Consider the following 25,436-nt stretch of genomic DNA (forward strand, 5'->3'; position numbering starts at 1 on the left):
AGTATACAGGACGGCAATTTAGGTGTTTTTTTTTTTTATGACGCCATGCCACCTGGCGACATTTCCAGCACCCACCGGCTCTCCAGTCAGAGGGTCAGCGGGAGACAAAAAAGGCATTTGCTGGTTCTTCGAGAGCCATTACAGATGGTACAGTAGCTCCCATTGTGGAGGAGCCCACCCGGTGGTGCGCTGTTTTACGCGGGGAAAACCTTTGCCTAGATCAGCATCCAAGGATGACGTTCCTAGGAATGAGAACCCTGGTGAAAGCAGAAAAGGCTCAGTCCATGGCTCGTACAGTATCCTAAACGTCGAGAGGCAGAAGTTCTTTGGGAATGTTTCACGGAAGGTTTTATTATCCCGTTTCAAGCATCTTCGGAGGAGTTGTTTGTGCTGAATGTATTGTCGGTTCAAGGAAAGGAAGCTATCTTAGAGGATAAGTTGAGGAAGGAAGTGAGCTTAGGTCGTATGGCTGGCCCCTTTTCCCACTCACCGTTTGACAACTTGCGGGTATCCCCTCTGGATTTGGTCCCTAAGAAGGAACCGGGCGCTTATAGGTTAATTCATCACCTTTCCTTCCCACGTTGGTTCATCAGTTAATGATGGCATACCAAAGGATGACTGTCGGTTTCGATATGCGTCCTTTGATAGGGCATTGGAGTTGTTCGCGATGCAGGGCAAGAGACCCTGCTAGCGAAATCTGATATCCAATCTGCGTTCCGTTTGTTACCGGTTTATGCGGACTGTTTTCATTTTCTGGGTTGACAGTTTCAAGGTGACTTCTTTTTTGATATGTGTCTTGCCATGGGTTGTTCTATTTCATGTTATTATTTTGAGCTGTTTAGTCCTTTCTAGAATGGGTTGTGTAGCGCGTGTCGGCTAGCCTTTCCCTCCTTCACTACCTTGACGACTTCTTGTTAAATGGTCCGGTCATGTCTTGCCTATGGGTAGAGTATTTAGCCGGCGGCTATCGCTAACGACGGTGGGTATTCGGCTCCCCTTCTACTTTATTCGCATAACACAATGGTTGAAGGCGGATTTAGATGTGTGGAGTGAATTTCTGTGAATAATGGGCATACCTATTGGCATACCGAATCTGTATCAAACTCTACCCTGGAACTGATCACCGACGCTTCAGGATTTATCGGTTTCAGTGCATATTTCCATGGCCACTGGTGTGCGAGTCAATGGACTTTGACTTGTACTGGTGAAGACTTGCTCCACAACCTAACCTGCTTGGAATTGTTTCCTATTATTGTGGCAGATGAGCTATGGGGTTCAGTTTTCGCAAACACGCGGCTTATCTTCTGGACGGACAATATGAGCATTGTCCATGTGGTAAATCGGCTGTCATCAGGGTCTCCCCCAGTATTAGCTCTGTTATAGCGATTAGTGTTGCAATGCTTGAAATATAACCTGTGGTTTCATGCAGTTCATGTTACAGGGGTTGATAATTCTATTGTGGATTCTCTGTGTCATCTGCAGTGGGATTGTTTTGGGGAAGTAGCTTCGAGAGTCGACGCGGTGGGCTTTACGTGTCCTCGACTTCTTATGGAACCTCGATTTTGGTACTTAACAGAACTAATCAGAGGGTCGTTGGCTCCATCTTCCTAGCAGGCATATGGGTCGGTATGGGAACAGTGGATCTCCGATTCGGTAGGGGAGTTTGATTTATCATCCAATGGTAGGTTGTGCGCTACGCTGGCATTTCTATACTCCCTGCATTATGCCGGAGCATCCGTGGCTTTGGCATGACGTAACATGTCAGCCCTTTCCTTCCTAATCCAGTTTATGGTATAGGAGGATGTTACTAAGTCACTCCTAAGTCGGCGAATATTACAGGGTTGGAGGAGGGAACGAGTGGCGGACGTCCTTCGTCCTCTCTCCGTCCCCTTACTTGAAAATCTATGTGGGGTTCTTCCATCAGTTTGTTTTACCCCCTTTGAAGTTCTTCTCTTTAGAGTGTCTCTTTCCCTATTTTCCTATGCGGCCTTGCGAATTGGCAAGTTACTTGCCCCTAGAGCCAGTAGTGCATCAGTGATGTTTCCAGTGACCAAAGCTCAGTGGAATTGTGGATTATAAAGTCTAAGACCGAAGAGTTGGGGTCTGGTTGAGCTATTAGGATTGATGCTACTGCTGGTGCATGGTGTCCAGTTCCTTTGGTTCGTGCCTTTCTTCGAGTTCGCCCATTCTGGGAGTGTTCCTTTCTTATCCATGAGGACAGGTCAGTACTCACGCGCTCGCAATTTTCAAGTGTCTTTAAGTTAGCATTGCGTCGGTAGGGGTACAGGATAGTGGTTACTCACTCCATTCTTTTCGCATAGGCACGGCTACTCAGGCTAGCAGATTAGGGTTATCACATGCTGCTATTCAGCGTTTGGGTTGTTGGAGCTCTCACAGATTTTGCTTATATGTGCACCCTCACTTATTGTAGGCGCTCTGGGAGTAATAACAGTTTATCTGTTTTCCAGGTTCTGTTTATTTTCTTTGGATTATAGGTCACTCCTTTTATTTACTGGGCAGCTCGTTGGGCAGAGCAAAGACCAACAGGAATTTGGGGTTCTCTCATGACCAAGTTAGGGTAAAATGGTGCGGGATAAAGGGCCTCAGATGGCATCAGATTTACCCGGAGTGCGTAGTCCTCCAGTGTTTTGTTTCTGGACCTGTGAGGCTGATGTAAACACGATTTGGCATGCTGCTTTGCTTTGTTTCCCAGCTTGGTGTTAATTTGGTCGGAGGTGGTTCCCCGTCCCTGTTGGCAATCCTTAGCGAATGCTAAGGCCCTGGAGCAATCTCGTTTTATACAGATGTGAACGCATTTAAGTGGGCCTGGTGATTTGTCATGTTGAGCTGGAGGGCGACAATCATAACATGATGAGACATGATGAGGAATGATGGGATTCACCTCAACCCCATCAGGCTGGATATTTTTAATATGGGTTTCCAAACGGTTGTTGAAAAAGCGCTGGGGGGCGGGGCTTGACCGCGGAACGAAGCAGGCGCCATTTTCCACAGCTCCGACGGCGCTCTGCACAATCCACCGAATATCACAAAATATCCAGCCCATCCAATCAAGCCAACATAAACATCCACACACTGACGTCCTCCGGTGTCGGCACATGCCGTTCTTTGCAAACCCCGGACAAAACCGGCGACGGAAAAAGACCGCGGCCTACCATCTCCCTGCACGCCTGGAAGACCTGTTGGGGCGCATCCCCCTCCAGAGAGAGTGGGACTGGAGCACGGAACACCCCTCACCAGCACATCAACCCTCAGCCATGGGGAGACGCTCCCAGAAACCTCAGCAAGGTACAACAAGCGATTCCCAAGACATTGGGGCTCTTTTGCAACGCCAGGCCCAGCCCAAAATGGCGGCCCCAGTATCCCAGGAGGTCCCTGTCGACCCTCATACCCAAACACCTGACCCCCCCCAAGCTCACACCCTACCACAAACTGCAGAGATAACAGCTGCAGGCTTCCCTGATCTGACAGCCCTGGCTACCAAGCAGGACATTAAAAACTACCTCACCGAATTTCGCCAGACACTAGCCACGGACATAGCAGTCATCCAGGCTGACCTACAGGTGGTTACAGACAGGGTCAGAGCCACTGAAGAGGACATCATGGATGTAAGGCAGGAAGTGTCCAATGTGAAGGACTCACTGCAAAAGGTCCAAAAGACGCAACAAGCTTTCACCGCGCACCTTGCCAATGATGGAGGACCGCTCCAGACGTAACAACCTGAAGATAAGGGGGGTGCCTGAGTCTGTCACCATGGCAGAATTGCCCCACTACCTGAGACGACTAACAGCCTCACTACTGCCACCACAACAAGCCAAAAAGCTCGCATTTGATAGCATGTTTCGCCTACCAAAATCACCAAGGGCCCCAACAACTGCAGTAAGTGACATCATAGTCCGCTGCGCTTTAGCCCAAGACAAACAGGCACTCTTCTCAGCCCTACGTAACCAAACACCTTACACATTTGAAGGTGCTGAATTGTCCTTCTACCAGGACCTATCCAGGTCCACCCTGCAATGGCGCAGAACACTCCTCCAAACTACGAGCCAACTGAGAAACGCGGGAATACTATACCAATGGACCACACCACAAGCTCTTACGGTGAGCCACAATGGGACCAGTCACAAGATCACCTCAGCTGAAGAGGCACCGGCATTGCTGCGGACACTGGGACTGTCCGCCCCTGGAGAGGAGTCAAGAAACCGGAGGGGAACACCAACCTGGGACCCAGCCACAGTAATCGCCTTCACCCCACGAGACCGCACGACTACAGGAACTGGGACATGACTGGGCTCAGAACCCAACAGGCAAAGGGCAGCTATGGACTGCACCCATTCCATTATGTTTTTTCCTTGTTTTATTAGCTCTTTCTGCTTTTTGTTCAGCCTCTGGCTAGCCATGGCTACCAAACCCAAAAAACCTCCTTGCTTAACAACTGGCAAAGGTCTGTCCTCCATATGAGACCCTACAAAGAGGGGTAACAAGATAGACATAGGGCAAGATACCCACCATGACTCCCCCCCCCCCCCCCCCGCAGCCCCCTTGGTTAGGGGCACTAATAGCTAAAAAAGACCCAACCTCTATTAGCCGCAACTATTATATACACTAAACCAGAACACCTGCTCGGCACCTGAGGCACTAGCTGACACTCACACTCATGTACTTCAGCTCACGGCAAACTACACAACACCTGAATGCCAGTAGCAATTCCAATTGTTCTAGCATAGAGTTGTTCAACTCAGCTCTCAGACACGCCTGCCTAGCTCCCATACAGGCAGCACACACCCACAAGCACAGGTCGCAGGGTCTGGATAGTGACGCTCTTGCAGCACCCACTAGATTGAAATACAAATCCCAGGGTGGTACCTAAACCTAATCTAACATGCTATAGCATACTATATCACAGCACGGGATACCCTCGATAAAAGCTAAACGTTTACTATTGTTATATTTGTGAAATGTATGGTTCAAGCCAGGATTCCAGGCCTACTGTTTTAGAAAAAAAAAAAAAAAGGTGCAAATTTTTCAACATGCTCTGGACACGCAAACTACTTTTATTGCATTATCTGTCAATGCCACGTCTTTACCTGCATATGTTCTTTTCCTTGCACCACAAAAATAAAGAATTACAAGAAAAAGCGCTGTCTTCAGGGGGGATGCAGCCTTTCCCCAGTTTAGGGTCCAGGCTGTGGTGGTGGGTTTTCCTGCACCAGCAAGTTATAAAAGGACACTGCCTGGATGGGCTTGGGGAGTCGTAGCCTGATTTGGTGGATCACAAAAGACAGGCAGAAGAGGCTCTGGTTATATAGCCAATTTATCTGTCTGCAGGGTCAAACCAGCAGCTGACAGTGGTGGTTTGCTGGTTGTCGGAAAATATTTCTGTGGCCATTTCTCTTACCCACTAATATGGTGTTGTGGTATTTATTGGTGGGAGGGGACAACGGGAATGGTTTACGGAGGTATCGGTGTAAAGGATTCTTTTATGCAAACCAATAAGTTTGAATGACTATCTGTTCCTGTCCAAATTAGAAATAATAAAGTTGCGTGCACGCAGAAGTAAATTCACACTGAGACACGAGGTTCAGATTAAATGAAAGAACTTCAGGAAATTTAATGGCAAGAGCACAGAAAATGGGTGCGCAGACCCTTATAAAGGCATTATTACATCACTGGAGAATTCAAGATAACATAGAATTATAAATCAGTAATTGGTTAAGTGTTAAGTGGTTCATTCAAATGCCCTCCCTACTGGGTGTACCATCTTAGGTCACTACTGTCGTCATGAACTTCTCCTCCAGATTCCAGCACCATCTTGCTAGCACGAGGAGTTCACTCGATGGGAGGGGGGCTTTAGCAGCCATTTTGAGTAGTTGGCACGTTAGTCTCAAGGTTAGTTTTCAAGGCTTTTAGTAACTTCACATTTTATTAAGACTAGCTGCTACAATGTTTCACTCAGCAGGAACCTAACATTTCCTGCTGACACACAATTTCTATGAACAAAGCATTCTTGTAAGACTCTGAGGCCTGAGAAAGAAATATAAGAGTATATGTAACGGATCACCTGGCACCCCGACTTGGTACCTCCGTTGAAAGATGCTCCTAGCGCTTCCAGAGGACTCCAAGCACTCCACCAGACACCATAAGCACCGCAGGCTGCAGCTATCTCCCTTCAGAATGAAGCAGGAACAAGCTCTTACAAGAGCTCAGTGATTATAGCAAGGGAATATGCCTAGCATAGCAATCCCTTGTAGCAGATTCCCCCAATAAGAGACAGGACTCAAGTTGAGGGTAAAAATAGAACTCTCTGGCTGCTAGCTTGCAGCCCTTTTTATTAGGTGCTCCCATGAAGGGGAGGGACACACACAGTAACATACATTAACCAATCACACAATAGTTACATCCCACACATAGCCCTCCCCTCTACCTGTAAACTAATTATCTGTACACACAGGAAAATACAATTATCCTAGGTAGGGAAAATACAGTTTTTACACAACATTCATAACTCCCAAAATATACATCACATTCGCATAAAAATACATATACACAATCAATCCATTCGGGGGAACAACATACTCAAAAATCATACGAATTGGACCAGGGGTTCAAAAGTTAGTACGAATGTGCATTTGACCTTCTGGAAGCATGGTTTTTAGAAGCTCAAACTAGTTCCCCAGAATCCTCTATCCTGGAGACAATGGAGAAGCTGATTTAATTATATCCAGGGACAAACACAGCCTCCATTAAGCACATGTTACCAGCAACCACCAAAAGACATAAAAATACATAACTCCTGTTATACTAAACAGAACCCCCACATTCAACCCATCCCCAAATGGCTTGGATCTGAGCGCTCAACATATCCAAACAGCGTTTAGATGCCACAAACACAGTTCAAACGCCATGGGGTTTAAGTTTCGTATGGGCTGATGAGAGGGCCCATAATCCTGGGGCAGCCCAATAACCCACAGTATGCCCAAATACCGTGCATAAAGGGCCAAATCGCCCAGGGACCGTAGTCACAGGGTAAGAGGCGGGCAAGCAGCCCCCTCCAAACCACAGTGGCGAAGTGGCTTTCGCTACAGTATAGATTTAAAGGGGCCTAATAATTCTACAACAGTCCCCCCTTAAAATGTTAATTACTAAAAGATAAAACTTTATTTGTTAATATCAGAAGACTTGTTAGCCCAAAGACACAGAAACCCTGTGGCCGCTAGCTTGGTGTTAGTGCAAAGTGCAGTTGGATGTAATAAATATAGTACACAATATCATTAGTAGTGATGGTTGTGGACTCAACCCTCGTCTTTTACTGTGAAATCATCTGGTACCCCCCTTGGCACACCTATGGCATCAATATATATATATTTTGTTCTGAAGCATGAATGTGGTGTGTCAAGAGTACCTTGTCATGTATTATGTGTATGGACATAATAACCTTGGCTAGGGCACATTTACTTATTCATCATAGTATGAAACCTGTCCCATGCTATGTCAGTGTAGGTGGACTTAAATCATTTAGTCAATTGTGATATCACCACAAACTCAAGATGGGCAGATAATCCTGAAAAAGCTTGGCGTCTGAATCTCTTTAGCTTCACGAGGTCTCCTTTTTGGGGTCCTCGGCTTTCCATCGATGGCAGGTGGTCAGGCATTATTATGGCCATCAAAACACCTACTTGTTGACATCTTTTTAAGTAACTTTTCCTTTAGAATCAAAGGTTTGTCAAGATCAACAAATGTTACTTCCCATGTTGCAGAGATAGTCTTGAGTCTGGAATGGTGAATCCACTGAGTGATCTCTGCAACTTTCACGATGCATTACTGGGTATATGGTCTTGGTTGTCACATTGATGACCGGCTAGGCCTCTGGTCATCCTGACAAAATGTCTATTATAAATATAGCATATTTGAACCGGCAACTCTCTGGCACCTGGATATAGTCACTTGGATTCTTGAAAGGGATAGTGAGAGTTAGCTAGATGCTTAGGATTTTCCTCCTCTTCTGCCTGAGCTGTCCTTGGCACAAATGACACAGGATCGGCAGTAACTGTTGATTAGAGGAGTAATTATAGGTGCTTCAGAGTATTTAGAGATCAAAGAGTTCATGAGGGTCTTGGATAGGTATAAAACTCCATGGGCCCACTGGACCATTGCCCAGTACATGTTTTTGGGTAAACAGAACTTGAGAGTGTTGGAGTACAGCCCGTCTTTAAGGGATGCCCCTTTCTGTTTCCAGCTTTGTATTTCTTCAGGGTCAGCAACTGCTTGTTATTCTTTCAGGAGCTTGAAATCTGTAGATAGGATCTTCATGGTGAATATAGAAGTTTCTTTAGCGGACACCCTTCTGTCCACTTCCCTTGGTGCACTTGCGGCTTGTTTGTCAGCTTGGTCGGCTGAGTAGTGCTTCTTCTGAATTCAGTTTTCCATGGGCCTTCACCTTCAGTATGGCCACTTCTTCTGGAAGGAGTAGGGCATCCACCAACTTCTTAATAGCCGTGCTATGCTTAACTGGCGTACCAGTTGCTGTGTGAAGTCTTCTTGTCTTCCAGATTGATCCAAAATCATGTGCCACACCCAGGGCATATCTTGAGTCAGTGTAGATATTAGCATGTCTTCCTTCAGACATTTTGCATGCCACTGAGAAGGCTGTCAATTCAGCGTCTTGAGCAGATGTGGGTGAGGAAAGTGAAGATGTTTGATGTACCTGATCTTCTGTAGCAACAGCAAATCCAGTATGGTACCTTCCCTCTTCATCCGCAAATCTAAGGCTATCCACAAACAGAGTGGAGTCAGGATCTGGCAAAGCGACTGCATGCACTGTTGAGAGGTGTCTTGTTTCCTCTTTCATCTGTTCAAAACAACCATGAGGAGCAGTAGGAGAGGTATCCTCACCTATTTCTGTCTGATATTGCCTTGTAGGGAGCTGATATCGATTTTTAGTGTTTCATGAGATTTCTGGGGACTTAGTGAAGAAAACATAAGGGACAGCCACCTCCCAGTGATGATACATGCGTCTTACTTCCATGGGTATCTGGATCAGGACCGCACTATTTCCTTGAGAGTGCACAAAACAGGTCATGATGAGGTGTACCTCCACCAGTCTGAATTTTTCGTAGTGTGGTATTCCCCCCTGGGAAGTGGCAGAAGAGTGGCCGGAGCAACTTTTCTTCAAAATATGATGTCAGGTAGAGGCAGAGTTGTCTGTGGGCGGAAATGTCTTAGAGAAGTAAGGTGCTTTGGCTGGATACAATAGAGAATAGAATTAATATCATGAGGAGCAAGAATTATTAGGACCGGCACTAGAGGTGCCACACCACTGGGGGCTGCCATATTGGATGTGGGCACGACTTGAGCAAGTTGAGGCAGGGTAGGCGTGATCGGGGTAGGGGGTGTGGCAATGGAAGGTACATGGGAATTTTTCGTAGTGTGGTATTCCCCCCTGGGAAGTGGCAGAAGAGTGGCCGGAGCAACTTTTCTTCAAAATATGATGTCAGGTAGAGGCAGAGTTGTCTGTGGGCGGAAATGTCTTAGAGAAGTAAGGTGCTTTGGCTGGATACAATAGAGAATAGAATTAATATCATGAGGAGCAAGAATTATTAGGACCGGCACTAGAGGTGCCACACCACTGGGGGCTGCCATATTGGATGTGGGCACGACTTGAGCAAGTTGAGGCAGGGTAGGCGTGATCGGGGTAGGGGGTGTGGCAATGGAAGGTACATGGGAAGTGGCTGAGGGCGGAGTTGCGTGGTAAGGGTAGGAGAATGGCCAGGCCAATTGGACAGATGCCAGGGCGGGGCACGGGTAGGGTGGAGGAGATGGGTAGGGATTAAGAAGGGAGGAAGCATATAAAGGATATAGATATGGTGGTGGGGAGATGGAGGAATGAGTAGCGGGTGGAGTAGGAGGGACGGGAGGAGTAGGAAGAGGAGAAGGTGGAGTGGGAAGGACAGGAGATGAGGGAGAAGGAGGAGAAGGTGGAGTAGGAAGGACAGGAGATGAGGGAGGAGGAGGAGAAGGTGGAGTAGGAAGGACAGGAGATGAGGGAGGAGGAGGAGAAGGTGGAGTAGGAAGGACAGAAGATGAGGGAGGAGGAGAAGAAGGAGCAGTAGGAGGACAGGAGATGAGGGAGGAGGAGAAGAAGGTGGAGTAGGAAGGACAGGAGATGAGGGAGGAGGAGAAGAAGGTGGAGTAGGAAGGACAGGAGATGAGGGAGGAGGAGAAGAAGGAGCAGTAGGAGGACAGGAGATGAGGGAGGAGGAGAAGAAGGAGCAGTAGGAGGACAGGAGATGAGGGAAGAGGAGAAGAAGGAGCAGTAGGAGGGGAGACAGACGAAGGGAAGGGATCAGTGGAAGGAGTAAGAGGAGGTGGGCAGATAAGGGAGCAGACAGGTGATGTAGCAGTGGAGGTGGGCAGGGTGGTGGATGGGCGGAAGGGAGGAAGAGCGGACGGGAGAAATGGATTGGAGGGGGAGGGTGGTAAAGGAGAGGATGAGGGTGAGGAGATCTATAGGACTGATGGGGGGGGGGAATAAGGATCCATCAGCATACAATACCAGGTACAAATGAGGAGGCAGGTAGGATTCTCTTCCGCTATGGAGGCTGCAAATAGCCCATTTACAACAACTATTAACTGACCCTATGCTTTCCCTATAGAAAAATAATAAAAGGCTAACATGCTCATCTGTCTGAACAGGCCTCGAATGCTTCACTCCGTGGGTATCCCGCAGTGGCTAACCCACTACATCTCCCATCTCAGACTTTTGCCCGTTGAGACAGACGCTATCCCTGACTCTCTCCTTTTTTTTTTTTTATATATATATAAAATAACATCTCAAAATATAATTCTTACATACGTCACAAATATACATTATAACAATTTTATGTCTCGTAAAAGGGATAAAACTTATTTTACTCTTCACTGATAATGTATTAAAACATACAAAATAGACAAATAACATTGTTTTCTGCGAGATAAATGAAAAAGATAATGGAGATTTTTGTTAAGCTTTATAAATAGCTGTACATTAATTTACCTTTTTTCGTTTCCAGTTTCTGGCTGCTAATGTACTTGCTGCTAGTAACAGATCTGGAATCAATACATTAGAATGGCCAAAGTCTCGACTCATATGTATATGCAATAATAAAATATCTGGGCTTACATCAAAATTTATGTTAATCAGTCTTTAATCTTGGAGGCTATCATTATCCAATAAAGACAGATTGGAGCACACTCCCACCTTATCCATTCTTCATAGTTTATGCTAGTACCTAAATCCTTATTCCATTTGTAAATAGTTAGGCTTGTAATGTTTTCTGGTTCCTTTTCAATTAGATCAAAACTTTTTTAGACCAAACCTTTAACTGTATTACCATTTGTTCAAGAAATCTTTGTTTATTAGAAATTTCTTTTAGTAAATATTCTTTAAGATAACCCTTTTCCAGCATGTTATCAATTTTTGTACACAAAGTTAAAACACATTTGTTACTTACACGTAAATCGCTATATATATATATTTTCTATCTATATATTTTCTCCATCATTAACCATCACTTGTCACAGACACATTTCTGATACAGGGAAACAAATAGCAGGATTATTTTAGTAATTGTAACTTCCTTGTTCATAATATGTAGAGTTCAAGGAAAACAGCATATCCTAAGACAGGATAAGCATGATAGGGGTAGGCCTCTTGATGGAGGCAGCCATGACAGGGGCGGGGAAGGAAATGATGACAAGCGTGGAAGTGACGACCATGATATGTATGGGAAAGGAAGAGACAGGAGGTAAGGGCGGAAGTGACGTCACCTTAGGGCCAACCTCCTTTTGTACTAGGCGTCATCCCTAGGGTGGTGGCTGACGTACTTTCAACATTACACTATATTATAACTAATAAAATAAGTCAGAGAAGCAACATTCTGTTCAGCAAAATGAAATACTAAACTATAAACAAACCTGGCAGGTTAAATAAGACAATTGAGAACATTATGCATTTAACAGCCCGTAAAGCTGTCTCTAGAAACATGTACTTTAAAATAACATGATGCAAAATAAACTCACGGAATTCAACCAGTTTACCTTATCATCCAACAGCCATTAATCACTTTCCTAAACTCCGTAATGAGCCATACCCCCACTCTCTGCCTTATCACAAAACACAATATATATAAAGCGCTACGGAATCTGTTGGCGTCATATAAATGGCAACAACAATAACAATATACAAACCCTAGAAACCTTTTATACGACACATCACTCCTTAACCATCCTATCAACTTCTATGTAAATAACAAAATACACAATTAGAATGTCTTCTAGCAAAAATCCGATTTCTAACTCTTATCAGTAGCTCTGAATAACTTCACTGAACACAGACCTGCCACATTCTCGCTGAAGGCAGACGTGTCCCTCCTCCGCTAAAGAGAGGGAGGGGGGAAGAGAAATTGAGACAGAGTGCAAACAGGGGAGAGAGAGAAACTGCAGGCATGAGATTTAACCATGTCAACGCTGTACAGTAACAAGACAGAAGGACAATTACATTACAATTATTGCGAGCAAAGAGACACAAAAACACAACATTTAGACAATACGCACCACACACACCTAGGGTACCCATACTATAGCAGAAAGTAATATGGCCATGTACATATTAGAACGATGCGCATATAAACAGTAAAACACAGCAAATAACTCCTGATCCAGTCAGGTCAATCATAACACAGTAATAATCTCAGTGAAACTCAATACAAAACCCCAACCCTCTATCAGGGTGGTACCGGCTCCTAAATCGGCCAACAAGCAATAAAAAAAAACGACAGCATTTAAGATTGGGGTAGGGTGGGGACCAGGGATGGTGACCATGGTCAGCTACATTTCGGTCATTACTGACGGGATGTTGGGCGTGGTCACCTCCTGGACATAATAATGTAATAATAGGGCGCTGGCTGGGAGAACTTCCCAGTAACACAATTATTTTAATAAGCATACAGTCTTAAACCTCTGTGATCAACCTCTTCCTCAATCCATCCCTCTTGCTGAATAGCCTTCGCTACTCGGTACCAGGCTACCGCTGTACGGACTAAATCATGGTCCAACAGCTTCCCTTTCTTTTCTGTCAGTAACTTACGCCAGCTCTCTGGCTGCAACCTACCGCACGGAGGTACGGCAATTCCACACACTTTAGCAATTTTATCAACTTTCTTAACCATCTCTTCTCCTTCTCTATCTTCTACCAAATCACATGCTAACCAACCCTTATTGGGTTTATTTAACTTCTGTCCCATCGTCCCTATACAAGGCGTCCCAGATATAGAGAAAGAAAAAGGAACAGAATGTCTACAGTGCTCGACTGCTACGTAAGAGTGGGTTCTTACGTACGTCTTCCCAAAACATAGACTAGTAACTGATTCCGCCTACCCGAGGTAGCCGCGGATTGGAGCGTGGCAAGAAGTGTGTGACCAATCACTTCTCTCAACAAAGAGAAATAGGAGGGGAAAGTGTAAATAGTACAGAGAGTAAGATAAAAGTACGCACAGGAATCTGTGTGACAGACAATTAAGACAACATTTCAGTGTAAATACAGTGCATGCATCACAGTTCAAATAAGTTCAACAGTTCAAATAAGTTCAACAGTAATCCCTTTCCTTTACTCATGTGGCCAAAGCCACCTCCCTAAACCTCGTAGTGTCCCCGCTCGGGGAATGACTACCGCTAGTCTCACTACCTGGCGGCAACGGAAAACAGCAAACACCGGCCCGAGTTCCGTACACCTCCCTCGTTACAGTGGTTCGGACCCGTAACCACCTCTACCCTCACTCCCGTAGTGTCCCTGTTGCGGACCCAGCCGCAAGTCTCACTACCACGTGGTGATGGAGACAGCAATGCCTGCCCGAATCCACACGCCACAAAAGAAAAGAATTGGAATGTTACCAGCCTCAGCGCTCGAGGCTGGAATGTACCACCTCTCTGCAAGCAGAGAAAAGAAGTGTCCAATGAGTCTAGCTAAGCTGTCAAAGCGACACTATGGGGAACCCCCAGGAAGCAGTGAGTCTACACTGACCTCCACAGATTCCCCCCCCCCCTCTTTTTCCTTACTGCCGTAGCTACTCGGCACCTAAAAGAGGTAAACAGGTAATAGAGGACCCCCAGGAAAACTTCCACAGACCCCCCCCCCTTTTTCCTTACAGCCACAGCCACGTGACTCCTAAAAGGGGTAAACAGGCAAGCACTCTACCCGGGCACTAAGCTAAGGACAAACCAATTCAAACACACCCAGGCAACAGATAGTCAACATGCAGGTAAAATAGGTATCAAATTAAAAATACAAGGTCTCTGGGCAAGTAATTACCTGACTTTGATGTCCCCACGGAAGCAGTCTCAGACACTGGGACAGGTAAATCACAGGGGGCAGGAACATGCCGGCTAGGTGCTGCAGCAATCTCTACCGTGTATTTCAGAGGTGATCAGGCTCCTTCCGTCTCCCAGGATTAACCCCCCCAGGGTCTTCTTGGACAGCTGTCCGATAGGTCATAACCCAGAGCCCCACGTTGATGCGCCAAATTGTAAAGGATTCTTTTATGCAAACCAATACGTTTGAATGACTATCTGTTCCCGTCCAAATTAGAAATAATAAAGTTGCGTGCACGCAGAAGTAAATTCACACTGAGACACGAGGTTCAGATTAAATTAAAGAATTTCAGGAAATTTAATGGCAAGAGCACAGAAAATGGGTGCGCAGACCCTTATAAAGGCATTATTACATCACTGGAGAATTCAAGATAACATAGAATTATAAATCAGTAATTGGTTAAGTGTTAAGTGGTTCATTCAAATGCCCTCCCTACTGGGTGTACCATCTTAGGTCACTACTGTCGTCATGAACTTCTCCTCCAGATTCCAGCACCATCTTGCTAGCACGAGGAGTTCACTCGATGGGAGGGGTGCTTCGGCAGCCATTTTGAGTAGTTGGCACGTTAGTCTCAAGGTTAGTTTTCAAGGCTTTTAGTAACTTCACATTTTATTAAGACTAGCTGCTACAATGTTTCACTCAGCAGGAACCTAACATTTCCTGCTGACACACAATTTCTATGAACAAAGCATTCTTGTAAGACTCTGAGGCCTGAGAAAGAAATATAAGAGTATAGATTTAAAGGGGCCTAATAATTCTACAACAGTAGCAGTCATGTCCTTTATATTAATAAAGATATTTTCAGGAATATTCACTAAAGTATGGATTTTCAGAACTTTCAAGTGAATTCAAAATTAATTTAAAATTTAAGGCCAACATATCCAAGCAGTCAAAAATTGTCAGACAATTACTTTTCTAAATAATCCCTAAATATCTGTGCTTGTCTGACGTCGAGTCTTCTTCAGCTGGTGTTTATAATTAATCCTCTCAGTTAAGGCTTGTTTCTCTTTTTCTATGTTTCAGTCTATTCTCAGTCACCTTGATGTGACCTTTAACGGGACAGAGAGAATGGGAGTGAATAATCCTTATATGATACCTCAATCAGACCTGTTTTGTTTTTCTTGCAGTACTCACGGTCAGATACGGTGGTTACCCGGGAGAACATGCCAGAATATAAAGAAATCGGTCATCCGCACCCCCCTACAAAAGTAAGAACTGATCATTAATTCCACCATAAAGACTTCATTACCCTCTATACAGTGTGAGCAGCAATGAAATTATACTATGCAGGTCTACTGTAATCAACAAAATCCTACATAGTGTGTTTTATATGCATTTCTTCACCCACAGAGGATATTTAAAATTACATTTTAGTGCTTCTATTTTCAGTAATTGTCGAGTGATATAAACCCGAGATTTTTTTACTGTGATTTTTTTTATTCCATATATTTTCCATACGTATCACTTGTGTTTATCTTCCATGCTATTAAGGAGACTTATCTAACGGTGCCGACACTTTGAGATCTCCATAGGAAGCAATAAATAAAAAGACAAATCTAATATGTTGAGATTATGAAAGATGAGACTACAGGCTGATCAGTGATCAGTGTTGAGAGCAGAGGAAATGTGAAGAAAATTAGAAGGAAGTAATAACACTTGGATTTCACAGCTATTAGATCATTGGTTATTTTGGTCAAAGCTGTTTCACCAGAACGATGAGTGCGCAAACCAGACTAAAGCGGGTTAAGTTAGATTCAAGGAGATTAGTCAGTCTGGTATTGATAAGAGCCCTGGGGGATTGTGCATGTTGGAAGAGCCCTGGGGGATTGTGCATGTTGGAAGAGCCCTGGGGGATTGTGCATGTTGGAAGAGCCCTGTGGGATTGTGCATGTTGGAAGAGCCCACATAGAGTCCCGTTCCCCTCCCTCTGGGCCGGGGTCCATACTCCACTCCCTAAGGTGTGGATGGCCCCTAACACAGAGCGACTCCCAAGTAGCCCTACAGCCGAGGCCTACCTTGCGGCATCTCAGGCAAGGCTCAACCTTATCTTCGCCAGATTCTGGGCAACACTGGCAGCTCGGCAAAGTGGCATATCGGAGCCTGACCAGCCTGCAGCTAAACCGGCAACACCACCAACCCACTCCCGCAGACCTACTAAAGACCCGACACCATGGGGCGGAGGGGCAAAAAAACGGAGGCCCCGCAAGAAGCGGCACACAACGATGTCACACGCACCTGCCACTCCGTGGAAGCTGGGAGCATGCTGTGAAAAGCGGGTATCAAGGGAGAGAAGGGACGGAGCCCGGAAGAGCAGAATTCCACAACGCTCAGCCACACAAGATGGCGGACCCCCGAACAGGGACGCCACATGGCACCCAGCGACAGAACAGCCTTACAGATCGCAGCAGAAAGCTTGTCGGCTCTACCAGGACCAACAACCGCCCCACAGACTGGGCATCGGCTGAGGGAAGGTGACGACCCGATCAGCCGGTTGGCATCCACACGTGTCCCCACCGGTACTGTAGACATTTTAGACCACACTCAAAGTGGAGGACCCCTGCACCTAACAGACACTCACAAGCTGACGTTAAACTCAGTAAAGCGACTCACCTAGCTTTAACATAATCGTTAATATAGATTCTAAAAATACATATTCCTGTCTGAATAAGCTAGTGTTAAATACCTGCATGACTTGTGTCATAGAACAAATAACGCTGTTATATGCTTACCGATTATCTAGTCATGCATGCTGATCAAGATCTACTACCATCAATAACTTGTCTTTTTCATGTTACTAATGTTTTCAACCACAAACCTTATTTAAAAAAAACTGTGCAAGACCTACCGTGTACTCCACTATTACAACTGTTAATCTAACTAAGCAAGTGGAATGCTGTTGGGGCACCACATGCTCGTCTGTCAACCCTTATGCACTGCCAAAAAAAAAAAATGTGAATGAAGTGTTTGAGTTCTTGGGATAGTTTGAGTAGAGGGAGTTGGAGTAATTCTTTGGACTCCTGACCCATTGCCTTTCAGCCACACCTCCTTACACACCTTCTGTTATTTACATGTGCATAACCAGCTAGCAACCAAATAAATTAACAACCTGCCAACTGCCAGTTGAGAACTACCAAACAGCTAAAACTTAACTTTTCCCAAGAATCCAGAGTGGTCTGCAATCGGCCACCAGCACTTCTACAGAACGCGACTCCCAAAGCCCATATTAGAGGTGAGTTCTTCTCCAATAATCAGTTATGCTGGCAAGGAGCACAGCCACCACAATGCTGGTCCCAATTACCATGGAATTTCATACCAAAGCCTACCGAACCTGAAGCATCTGTAATGAAAGCCAAGGAGGAAAAACTGGCTACCATCTCCTGCGAGCACACGTGCCCTTTATATGTCCCAGGGAAGGAACTCCAGATCCCCAAATAGTCCGGCAACTGCCTCTAGATACAGTTGCTGACAACCCTCCCCATAGGGATGACCCAGCAGGCAAAACCTAGATGAACTAGGAGCAATTGCATTTGTCTGAGCTGAACCACCTTCATCCCATGGGCCTGATTCACCACGCTCAGCAAAGCCAACAGCTTGTCACATAGTAGGCGAAAAACTCCTTGGTATAAATGTCTGCACCTAGGAAGGACAAACTAGTTGAAGGCCCTTCCATTTGTACTCCACAACTGGAACACCAAAATCCACTGAAAAGTCACAAAAAGTCTATAATAACCGTTGGCACTTCTCTGACCCCGGAGCCCCAACAAATAAAACATCATCAAAATAAAGACTCAATGAACTTGAACCAGCAACCTGTGAAACAACCCATTCCAAAAAGGTACTTAGCAGCTCAGAAAAGGAACATAAAATGGCCCATCCCATAGGAGGGCAAATATCGTATAAATAACTGAAAGTGACACCCCAACAAATGAAAACAAGGTGGATGAAATGGAAGGAGTCTAAAAGTGGATTCAATGTCCGACTTTGCTATTAACGCTCTTTTTCCCATCCTCCGAACCAACTTCAGTGCAGTATCAAAGGAAGCGTAGGACCAGTGGTCGCAGGGGTCACGGCTGCGACTGGGCCCTTCACCTCAGGGGGCCCGTCTGCAGCCACTACCCCTGTGACCATGGGCCACATAGATGCCGCCCCCTCCATGTTCCCCCTGTCAAAGGGGGCCCACGAGGTGGCCCACTGGCCACCTAATGGACCCCATTGGCGGGCGGCAGAGTTCCTGTGACACGCGGCGAGTGAACTGTGTTCTCCCAGCTCTGCTCTCTCGCGCGCTCTGTTTGCTGATGCTGGGAGTTGGAATATGATGTCATATTCCGGCTCTGCGAAGGAGCAGAGCTGGCAGAGCTGGGAGAACACAGCTCCCTTGCCGCGTGTCACAGGAGCTCTGCCGCCCGCCGCACTGAAGCCCCACTGGACCCCAGTGACAGGTCCATGCCAGCTCTCCAGGTAGGGAGGCTGGGTGTACATTAATTATTAATAATTTCTGTGTGCATGTGTATGTCTGATGTGTGTGTGTCTATAAGTGTATGTGTATGTAAGGGTGTCTCTGAGTGTGAGTGTGTGTCTGAGTGTATGTGTGTGTGTGTTTGTAAGTGTATGTGTGTCTGTAAGTGTGTGTGTCTGTAAGTGTGTATGTGTGTGTGTCTTAATGTGTATGTGTGTGTCTGAGTGTGTGTTTGTGAGTGTATGTATTAGTGTCTGAATGTGTGTATGTGTGTCTGAGTGTGTGTGTTTGTCTGTGAGTGTGAGTGTATGTGTGTGCCTGTAAGTGTATGTGTGTCTGCATGTGTATGTGTCTGTAAGTGTATGTGTGTTTATCTGTGAGTGTGTGTGTCTGAGTGTATGTGTGTGTGCCTGTAAGTATATGTCTGTGAGTGTGTGTCTGTAAGTGTGTGTGTCTGTGAGTTTATGAGTGTATGTGTGTGTGTCTCTACATATGTCTGTATGTATGGGTCTCTGTGTGTGTGTGTGTGTGTCTGTATGTATGTGTCTGCATGTGTATCTGTTTGTCTACATGTGTGTGTGTGGAGGGGGGAGGGTAGGGACGTATGGGGTAGGATATAGATGTATGGGGGGCCCAGGGATTCTAGTTACGCCTCTGCGTAGGACGCTGTCCTCTCCTCCCTTGATATGCCATCATTAACCGAATCTCTGTAAAAATACAATAAGTGATGGGGAGAGAGCAGCAGGAGAGGGGGTAGTGTCCTCAGAAATTCTTAATAACGAATAAGATTTCAAATAATGAATAATATTATTTGATAAATTAGTAGGTTTTCTCCATGGATAAAAGCACTATACAAGGAGGTGGAATTGTGTTGAATGACCGGGCTTTTTTACCATTTTGATAATTTGTGCGTATCTCCCCTGGGGTTTGTCCCCAAGAAGGAGCCCGGTTCTTACCAATTTACTAACTTGAGATTATGAAAGATGAGACTACAGGCTGATCAGTGTTGAGAGCAGAGGAAAAAATGAAGAAAATTACAAGGAAGTAATAACACTAACTGGTAAGAACCGGGCTCCTTCTTGGGGACAAACCCCAGGGGAGATACGCACAAATTATCAAAATGGTCAAAAAGCCCGGTCATTCAACCAATTCCACCTCCTTGTATAGTGCTCTTATCCATGGAGAAAACCTACTAATTTATCAAATAATATTATTCATTATTTGAAATATTATTCGTTATTAAGAATTTCTGAGGACACTACCCCCTCTCCTGCTGCTCTCTCCCCGATATTAAATACAAAAAATGCCAAACTCAGTTTATTGCACAATCAGCAACTGGTAAAGGGAGCACACAATATCATATAACTGCAAGTAATCGCTTACCGTATATACTCGAGTATAAGCCGAGGCCCCTAATTTTACCCCCAAAAACTGGGAAAACGTATTGACTCGAGTATAAGACTAGGGTGAGAAATGCAGCAGCTACTGGTAAATTTCTAAATAAAATTAGATCCTAAAAAAATTATATTAATTGAATATTTATTTACAGTGTGTGTGTGTATAATGAATGCAGTGTGTGTGTATGAGTGCAGTGTGTGTATGAATGCAGTGTGTGTATGAGTGCAGTGTGTGTGTATGAATGCAGTGTGTGTGTATGAGTGCAGTGTGTGTGTATGAGTGCAGTGTGTGTGTATGAGTGCAGTGTGTGTATATGAGTGCAGTGTGTGTATATGAGTGCAGTGTGTGTGTATGAGTGCAGTGTGTGTGTATGAGTGCAGTGTGTGTATGAATGCAGTGTGTGTGTATGAGTGCAGTGTGAGTGCAGTGTGTGTGTATGAGTGTAGTGTGTGTATGAGTGCAGTGTGTGTATGTGAGTGCAGTGTGTGTATGAATGCAGTGTGTGTATGAATGCAGTGTGTGTGTATGAATGCAGTGTGTGTGTATGAGTGCAGTGTGTGTATGAGTGCAGTGTCTGTGTATGAGTGCAGTGTGTGTACATGAGTGCAGTGTGAGTGTGTGTGATGCAGTGTGTGTTTGTGTATGTGTTGCAGAGCCTTGGTGGGGTGGTGGGCATTTTTATTATTTTTTTTTAATTATTATTTTAATAATTTTTTTGTTATATTATTTTTTATTTTATTATTATTTTTTAAATATTATTATTTATATTTTTTTTCGTCCCCCCTCCCTGCTTGATACATGGCAGGGATGGTGGCTCTCACTCCCTGGTGGTCCAGTGGCATGGGCTGTGTAGGAGGGGGGCTGGCAGAGAGCGTTTACTTACCTCTCCTGCAGCTCCTGTCAGCTCCCTTCTCCTCCGCGCCGGTCCGGTCAGCTCCCTCTGTCAGCTCACAGTGTAAGTCTCGCGGCCGCACTATGACCCCGCGGCTCTCGCGAGACTTACACTGGGAGCTGACAGGGGAGCTGACCGGACCGGCGCGGAGGAGAAGGGAGCCGACAGGAGCTGCAGGAGAGGTAAGTAAACGCTCTCTGCCAGCCCCCATCCTACACAGCCCCTTGTCTGTATTATGGCAATGTAAATTGCCATAATACAGACATTGACTCGAGTATAAGTCGAGTTGGGGTTTTTCAGCACAAAAAATGTGTCGAAAAACTCGGCTTATACTCGAGTATATACGGTATATAATCTGCGACCAAAGAACTTACTGCAGTAAATCCTACAAATAGAAATAGTTCTCTGCAATGGTTGTAGCTCCCTGTAGTGGTTATAGCTCCCTGTAGTGGTTATAGTTCTCTGCAATGGTTATAGCTCCCTGTAGTGGTTATAGTTCCCTGTAATAGTTATAGTTCTCTGCAATGGTTATAGCTCTCTGCAATGGCTATAGGTTATTGCAGTGGTTATAGTTGCTTGCAGTGGTTATAGTTGCTTGCAGTGGTTACAGTTCTCTGCAGTGTTTATTGCTTCTTTCAGTGGTTATAGCTCCTTGCAGCGGTTATAGCTCTCTGCAATAATAATAGCTTATTGTAGTTGTTATAGTTATATGTAGTGGTTATAGTTGCTTGCAGTGGTTGTAGTTGCTTACAGTGGTTAAAGTTGCTTGCAGTGGTTATAGTTCTCTGCAGTGGTTATAGTTGCTTGCAGTGGTTATAGTTGCTTGCAGTGGTTATAGCTTCTTGCAGTGGTTATAGTTCCCTGCTATGGTTATAGCTTTTTGCTGAGGAGTTCCTGGGACTCTGGGGAGAGGGCGCCCTCAAGTCCTTGGTATCCTCTGATGCCTCATCGCCTCCCCAACATACCCTCCTAATAGTGTCATGATTGGTGGTTGGGGGACTCGATAAAAAATGAACTTTATCGTGGCACAGTTCCAATCCGGTGAACTGTTCCAGAGTTTTCATGTATGGTGCTCAATGTGTAGAATTCCCAGGACCCCCATTTTCACATGCGTGGCAGAATAAGCATCAAAGGGCTCTTCATAACCCATTCCCATAGTGACAATAACCCTTTTATGTCCATGTTGGAATGGGGTTCTGTGACCGGTCAGCTAAATATCTCCCAGGAACAGAGAGGCAAACATATAAAAAAAAAACATAAAATAACCGATAGTCGGTCTAACTCCCCAGCGGCAGCGTACCCTGCAGGGAGAGGAGACAACCGGTCTCTCCTCCCAGTGGCAGCGCACCCTGCAGGGAGAGGAGACAACCGGTCTCTCTCCCCAGCGGCAGCCGGAGTTACAGGGAGAGGATATGATATGGTCCCTCTCCACAGGAGCAGAGATCCATGGGAGTGGAGACAACTGGTCTCACTCCCCAGTGACAGAAGGCATCACTGGGAGTAGAAACAACCGGTCTCATGGCCCAGCAGCAGTGCCTGGTATCAAGAGACACCAGGGTTGACAAATGTTACAGACACGACAAAGTGGAACAACCAGGACAGAGCATGGCACAGGAGGCTACCATAGGTTAGCTGGGTGTTTTGGGGCAGCCTTCTCGACTAACTCAGGTACAGACCGACAGGAAGTCTGGTACCTGGTTAGTCTTCCCTTGGGGGGGATGAGATGTGTGGAAACGTGCCTATGCCACAAGATCCTGGAGGAGCCTGCTAGCTGGCCTCCTGCCCAAGGACTATGGGCCATATCTAAAGACCCTGTTTGAGAGTTAAACCTTCCCAGCCACCATTAGCAGCTTTCCTTGGGTGCCCCTGGTTTGACACTTTCCCTTCATTCGAATGGAACCGAACACTAGTTCCCTGGTGGCCGTTCGCCTGAAGAAGCCCACGAATTGTTCTCAGCAGGACTTAGCCGCAAATGTTATGGAACTGTTTTCGGCATGACGTGACCGTGCAGCTCCTGGACAACTTGGTCCAGGGTTTTGAATGACTTTGTAACCTGCCAGGAGAGCGCTTTTTGGAGGGAAGTTTACTGAGACTAAGGGGCACAAACGCTACCTATATGCCAGCTGGAGCACCCTATATTTCGGACGCAGGAGCTCCCGAATGTTGATCGGCAAAAGCACTAAACGCCCTGGAACTGTTTTGGGTTGGGACCATGTGTGCAGCCGGTCAGAACTTTAACACGTTGGCGTTTCCCCTACATGGCATGGATCTCAGCGCTATTTGGAGAACTTGAGCGCTCAGATCAGGGTTATTAATTATGTATTATTTGTGGCGTTATTTTATGTTTTTATGATTTTTGGGGGGTTATTTTATGTTTTTATATTTTGTGTTTGCCTCTCTGTTCCTGGGAGATAATTAGCTTACCGGTCTTTAACACTATTATCTCCCAGGCACAGAGATTTATGGGAGGGGCTTCTCTTGCATTGAATGGAGACCCCATGCTGGGGGCTGTGTATGTAAGAATGCAACTTGGCCATAATAGCCCAGTTCCTTTCCACCCTTCGCTCAGTCTCGACTAGTGTTTGGGTGTACCAGCTATACAGCTATATTCTATGCAGGAGAGCTTTAATCACTAGAAGCTGGATCCAGGACCCTGCTCCAGGGTGGGAAGCGACGGCAAGACCTCGGCCAAGCTGTGGCCGCTAGGGGGTGAAGTGCTGATGGTGTCCCGGCGATAGCTAGTACTACCACAATGACGCTGTTAAAGTCCCTGGGAAATTTTCTAGATAAAGCATTTTTTCTAACAGATTAAATTGAAGCACGAGTCCAGGAAAAAAAAAATTACCAACCCATATAGAGCTCTGTGGGTGATTAACAAAATGCTATTTAGAAACCCATCCAAACAGCCAGAAGCCTATTCACTATATTCTATTGTCTAAATTTACATTTTTGGACTTTATTTTGCTTCAGTTCAGAGTTTGGGAATAACCCTGTAAGATTACACTGTTCACTAAACTTGATATACACTCATATCAACCCACATACCTCCGAACATCGGCACTCAGTAAATCAGGAGGGTGGATCACACCATCAAAGACACCGCCTCGAGAGATTGGAACGCCAAGCTGGCCGTTGATATCGATAATATTTTGACTTCTAGCACATTTTTTTCAGAGTGAATTAGCTTAATATTTGATAATTATGTGACCTATATTTTACGTAGGATATACATGTGAGATTTACTGATTTTAACCCCTTAAGGACCAAACTTCTGGAATAAAAGGGAACCATGACATGTCACACATGGGGTTAAAGTAGACACTAAATGCTACCAAGGAGATGTTAAAATAACTGAATTTCAGCAGCAATTGCCTTTCGTAAATATAGAAATGGCATATACAATAACAACTTATTTTAAACATGTCTTCCCTATGTGGACCAAATGTTGCACTTTGTTGAATAACATCGGAATGTGTCTTTAACTCGTGGACAAATCGAGAGTCAGGAAAATTTACTGACACCAGAAATTCTGAATTTTGTTCCAACTTGTTCATTTAAAAGTCAGGTGACAACTTCCCATAATGCTTTATTCAATCCTATTGCCCTCTTACATCTGTCTGCTTATTACTCATGGTGTTTTATAACATATTTATCATCATGTGATAAGGATTGCTAATCTGTGTTCCCTGTTGGATAGTATTGATTACCAAACCTCACTGCTTTTATAATCTATCAGGACTTCAAATGCTAACGACAGCTACTTTTACTACACCTTGTATAATCGCATTATACATAAAATATCAATAATTGTGCTAAGTTTTTGCGATGTTTTTGTTTATTATTATGCAGCTGTGGTGGATCACCACTGTATCCCCGCCAAGGATTCCCTTTCCCGTAGTATTATAGCTTCTTCCAGTGAAAGTAGTGTTTTTAGCTGGTGTAGCTTTCACCCCATACATTAGCCGAGACTTAATTTTGCGAGTAGATCTAATTTTATTAGGCACAGCACGGACCCCCAGCACGGGTCCCTATTTAAAAGCAAATAATCTCGCTCTGGTGCCTCTGTGTCTGGGAGAAAATTGAGTTGCTGCTTGCTAAACTAATTATCTCCCGGTCAACTATCGTGAGTTCCTGTCGACGAAATACAGGGCTCTCCCCCCGTGACTTTCAAGGAATGATTGTTCTACATTGTCTGAGTCACCTTTCCTCCAAAAAGTGCTCTTGTAGCTGGTAGGGAAGTATGGGAAAACCAGGGTGAATGTTGGCCA

The 25,436-nt window shown here is 45.2% G+C and overlaps 1 protein-coding gene across 1 annotated transcript in view; it reads left to right on the plus strand.

Moving 5' to 3' along the window:
• The window catches only part of LOC134603633 (alpha-2,8-sialyltransferase 8F-like), a 76,749-nt gene that overhangs the window by 17,973 nt on the left and 33,340 nt on the right, over positions 1 to 25,436 (plus strand). Inside the window, exon 2 of the mRNA XM_063449782.1 lies at positions 15,550 to 15,630. Coding sequence (XP_063305852.1) covers positions 15,550 to 15,630 — 81 coding nt within the window. The remainder of the gene's footprint in view (positions 1 to 15,549; positions 15,631 to 25,436) is intronic.

This window comes from Pelobates fuscus, chromosome 3 (genome assembly GCF_036172605.1).
Source record: "Pelobates fuscus isolate aPelFus1 chromosome 3, aPelFus1.pri, whole genome shotgun sequence".
Classification (NCBI taxonomy): domain Eukaryota; kingdom Metazoa; phylum Chordata; class Amphibia; order Anura; family Pelobatidae; genus Pelobates; species Pelobates fuscus.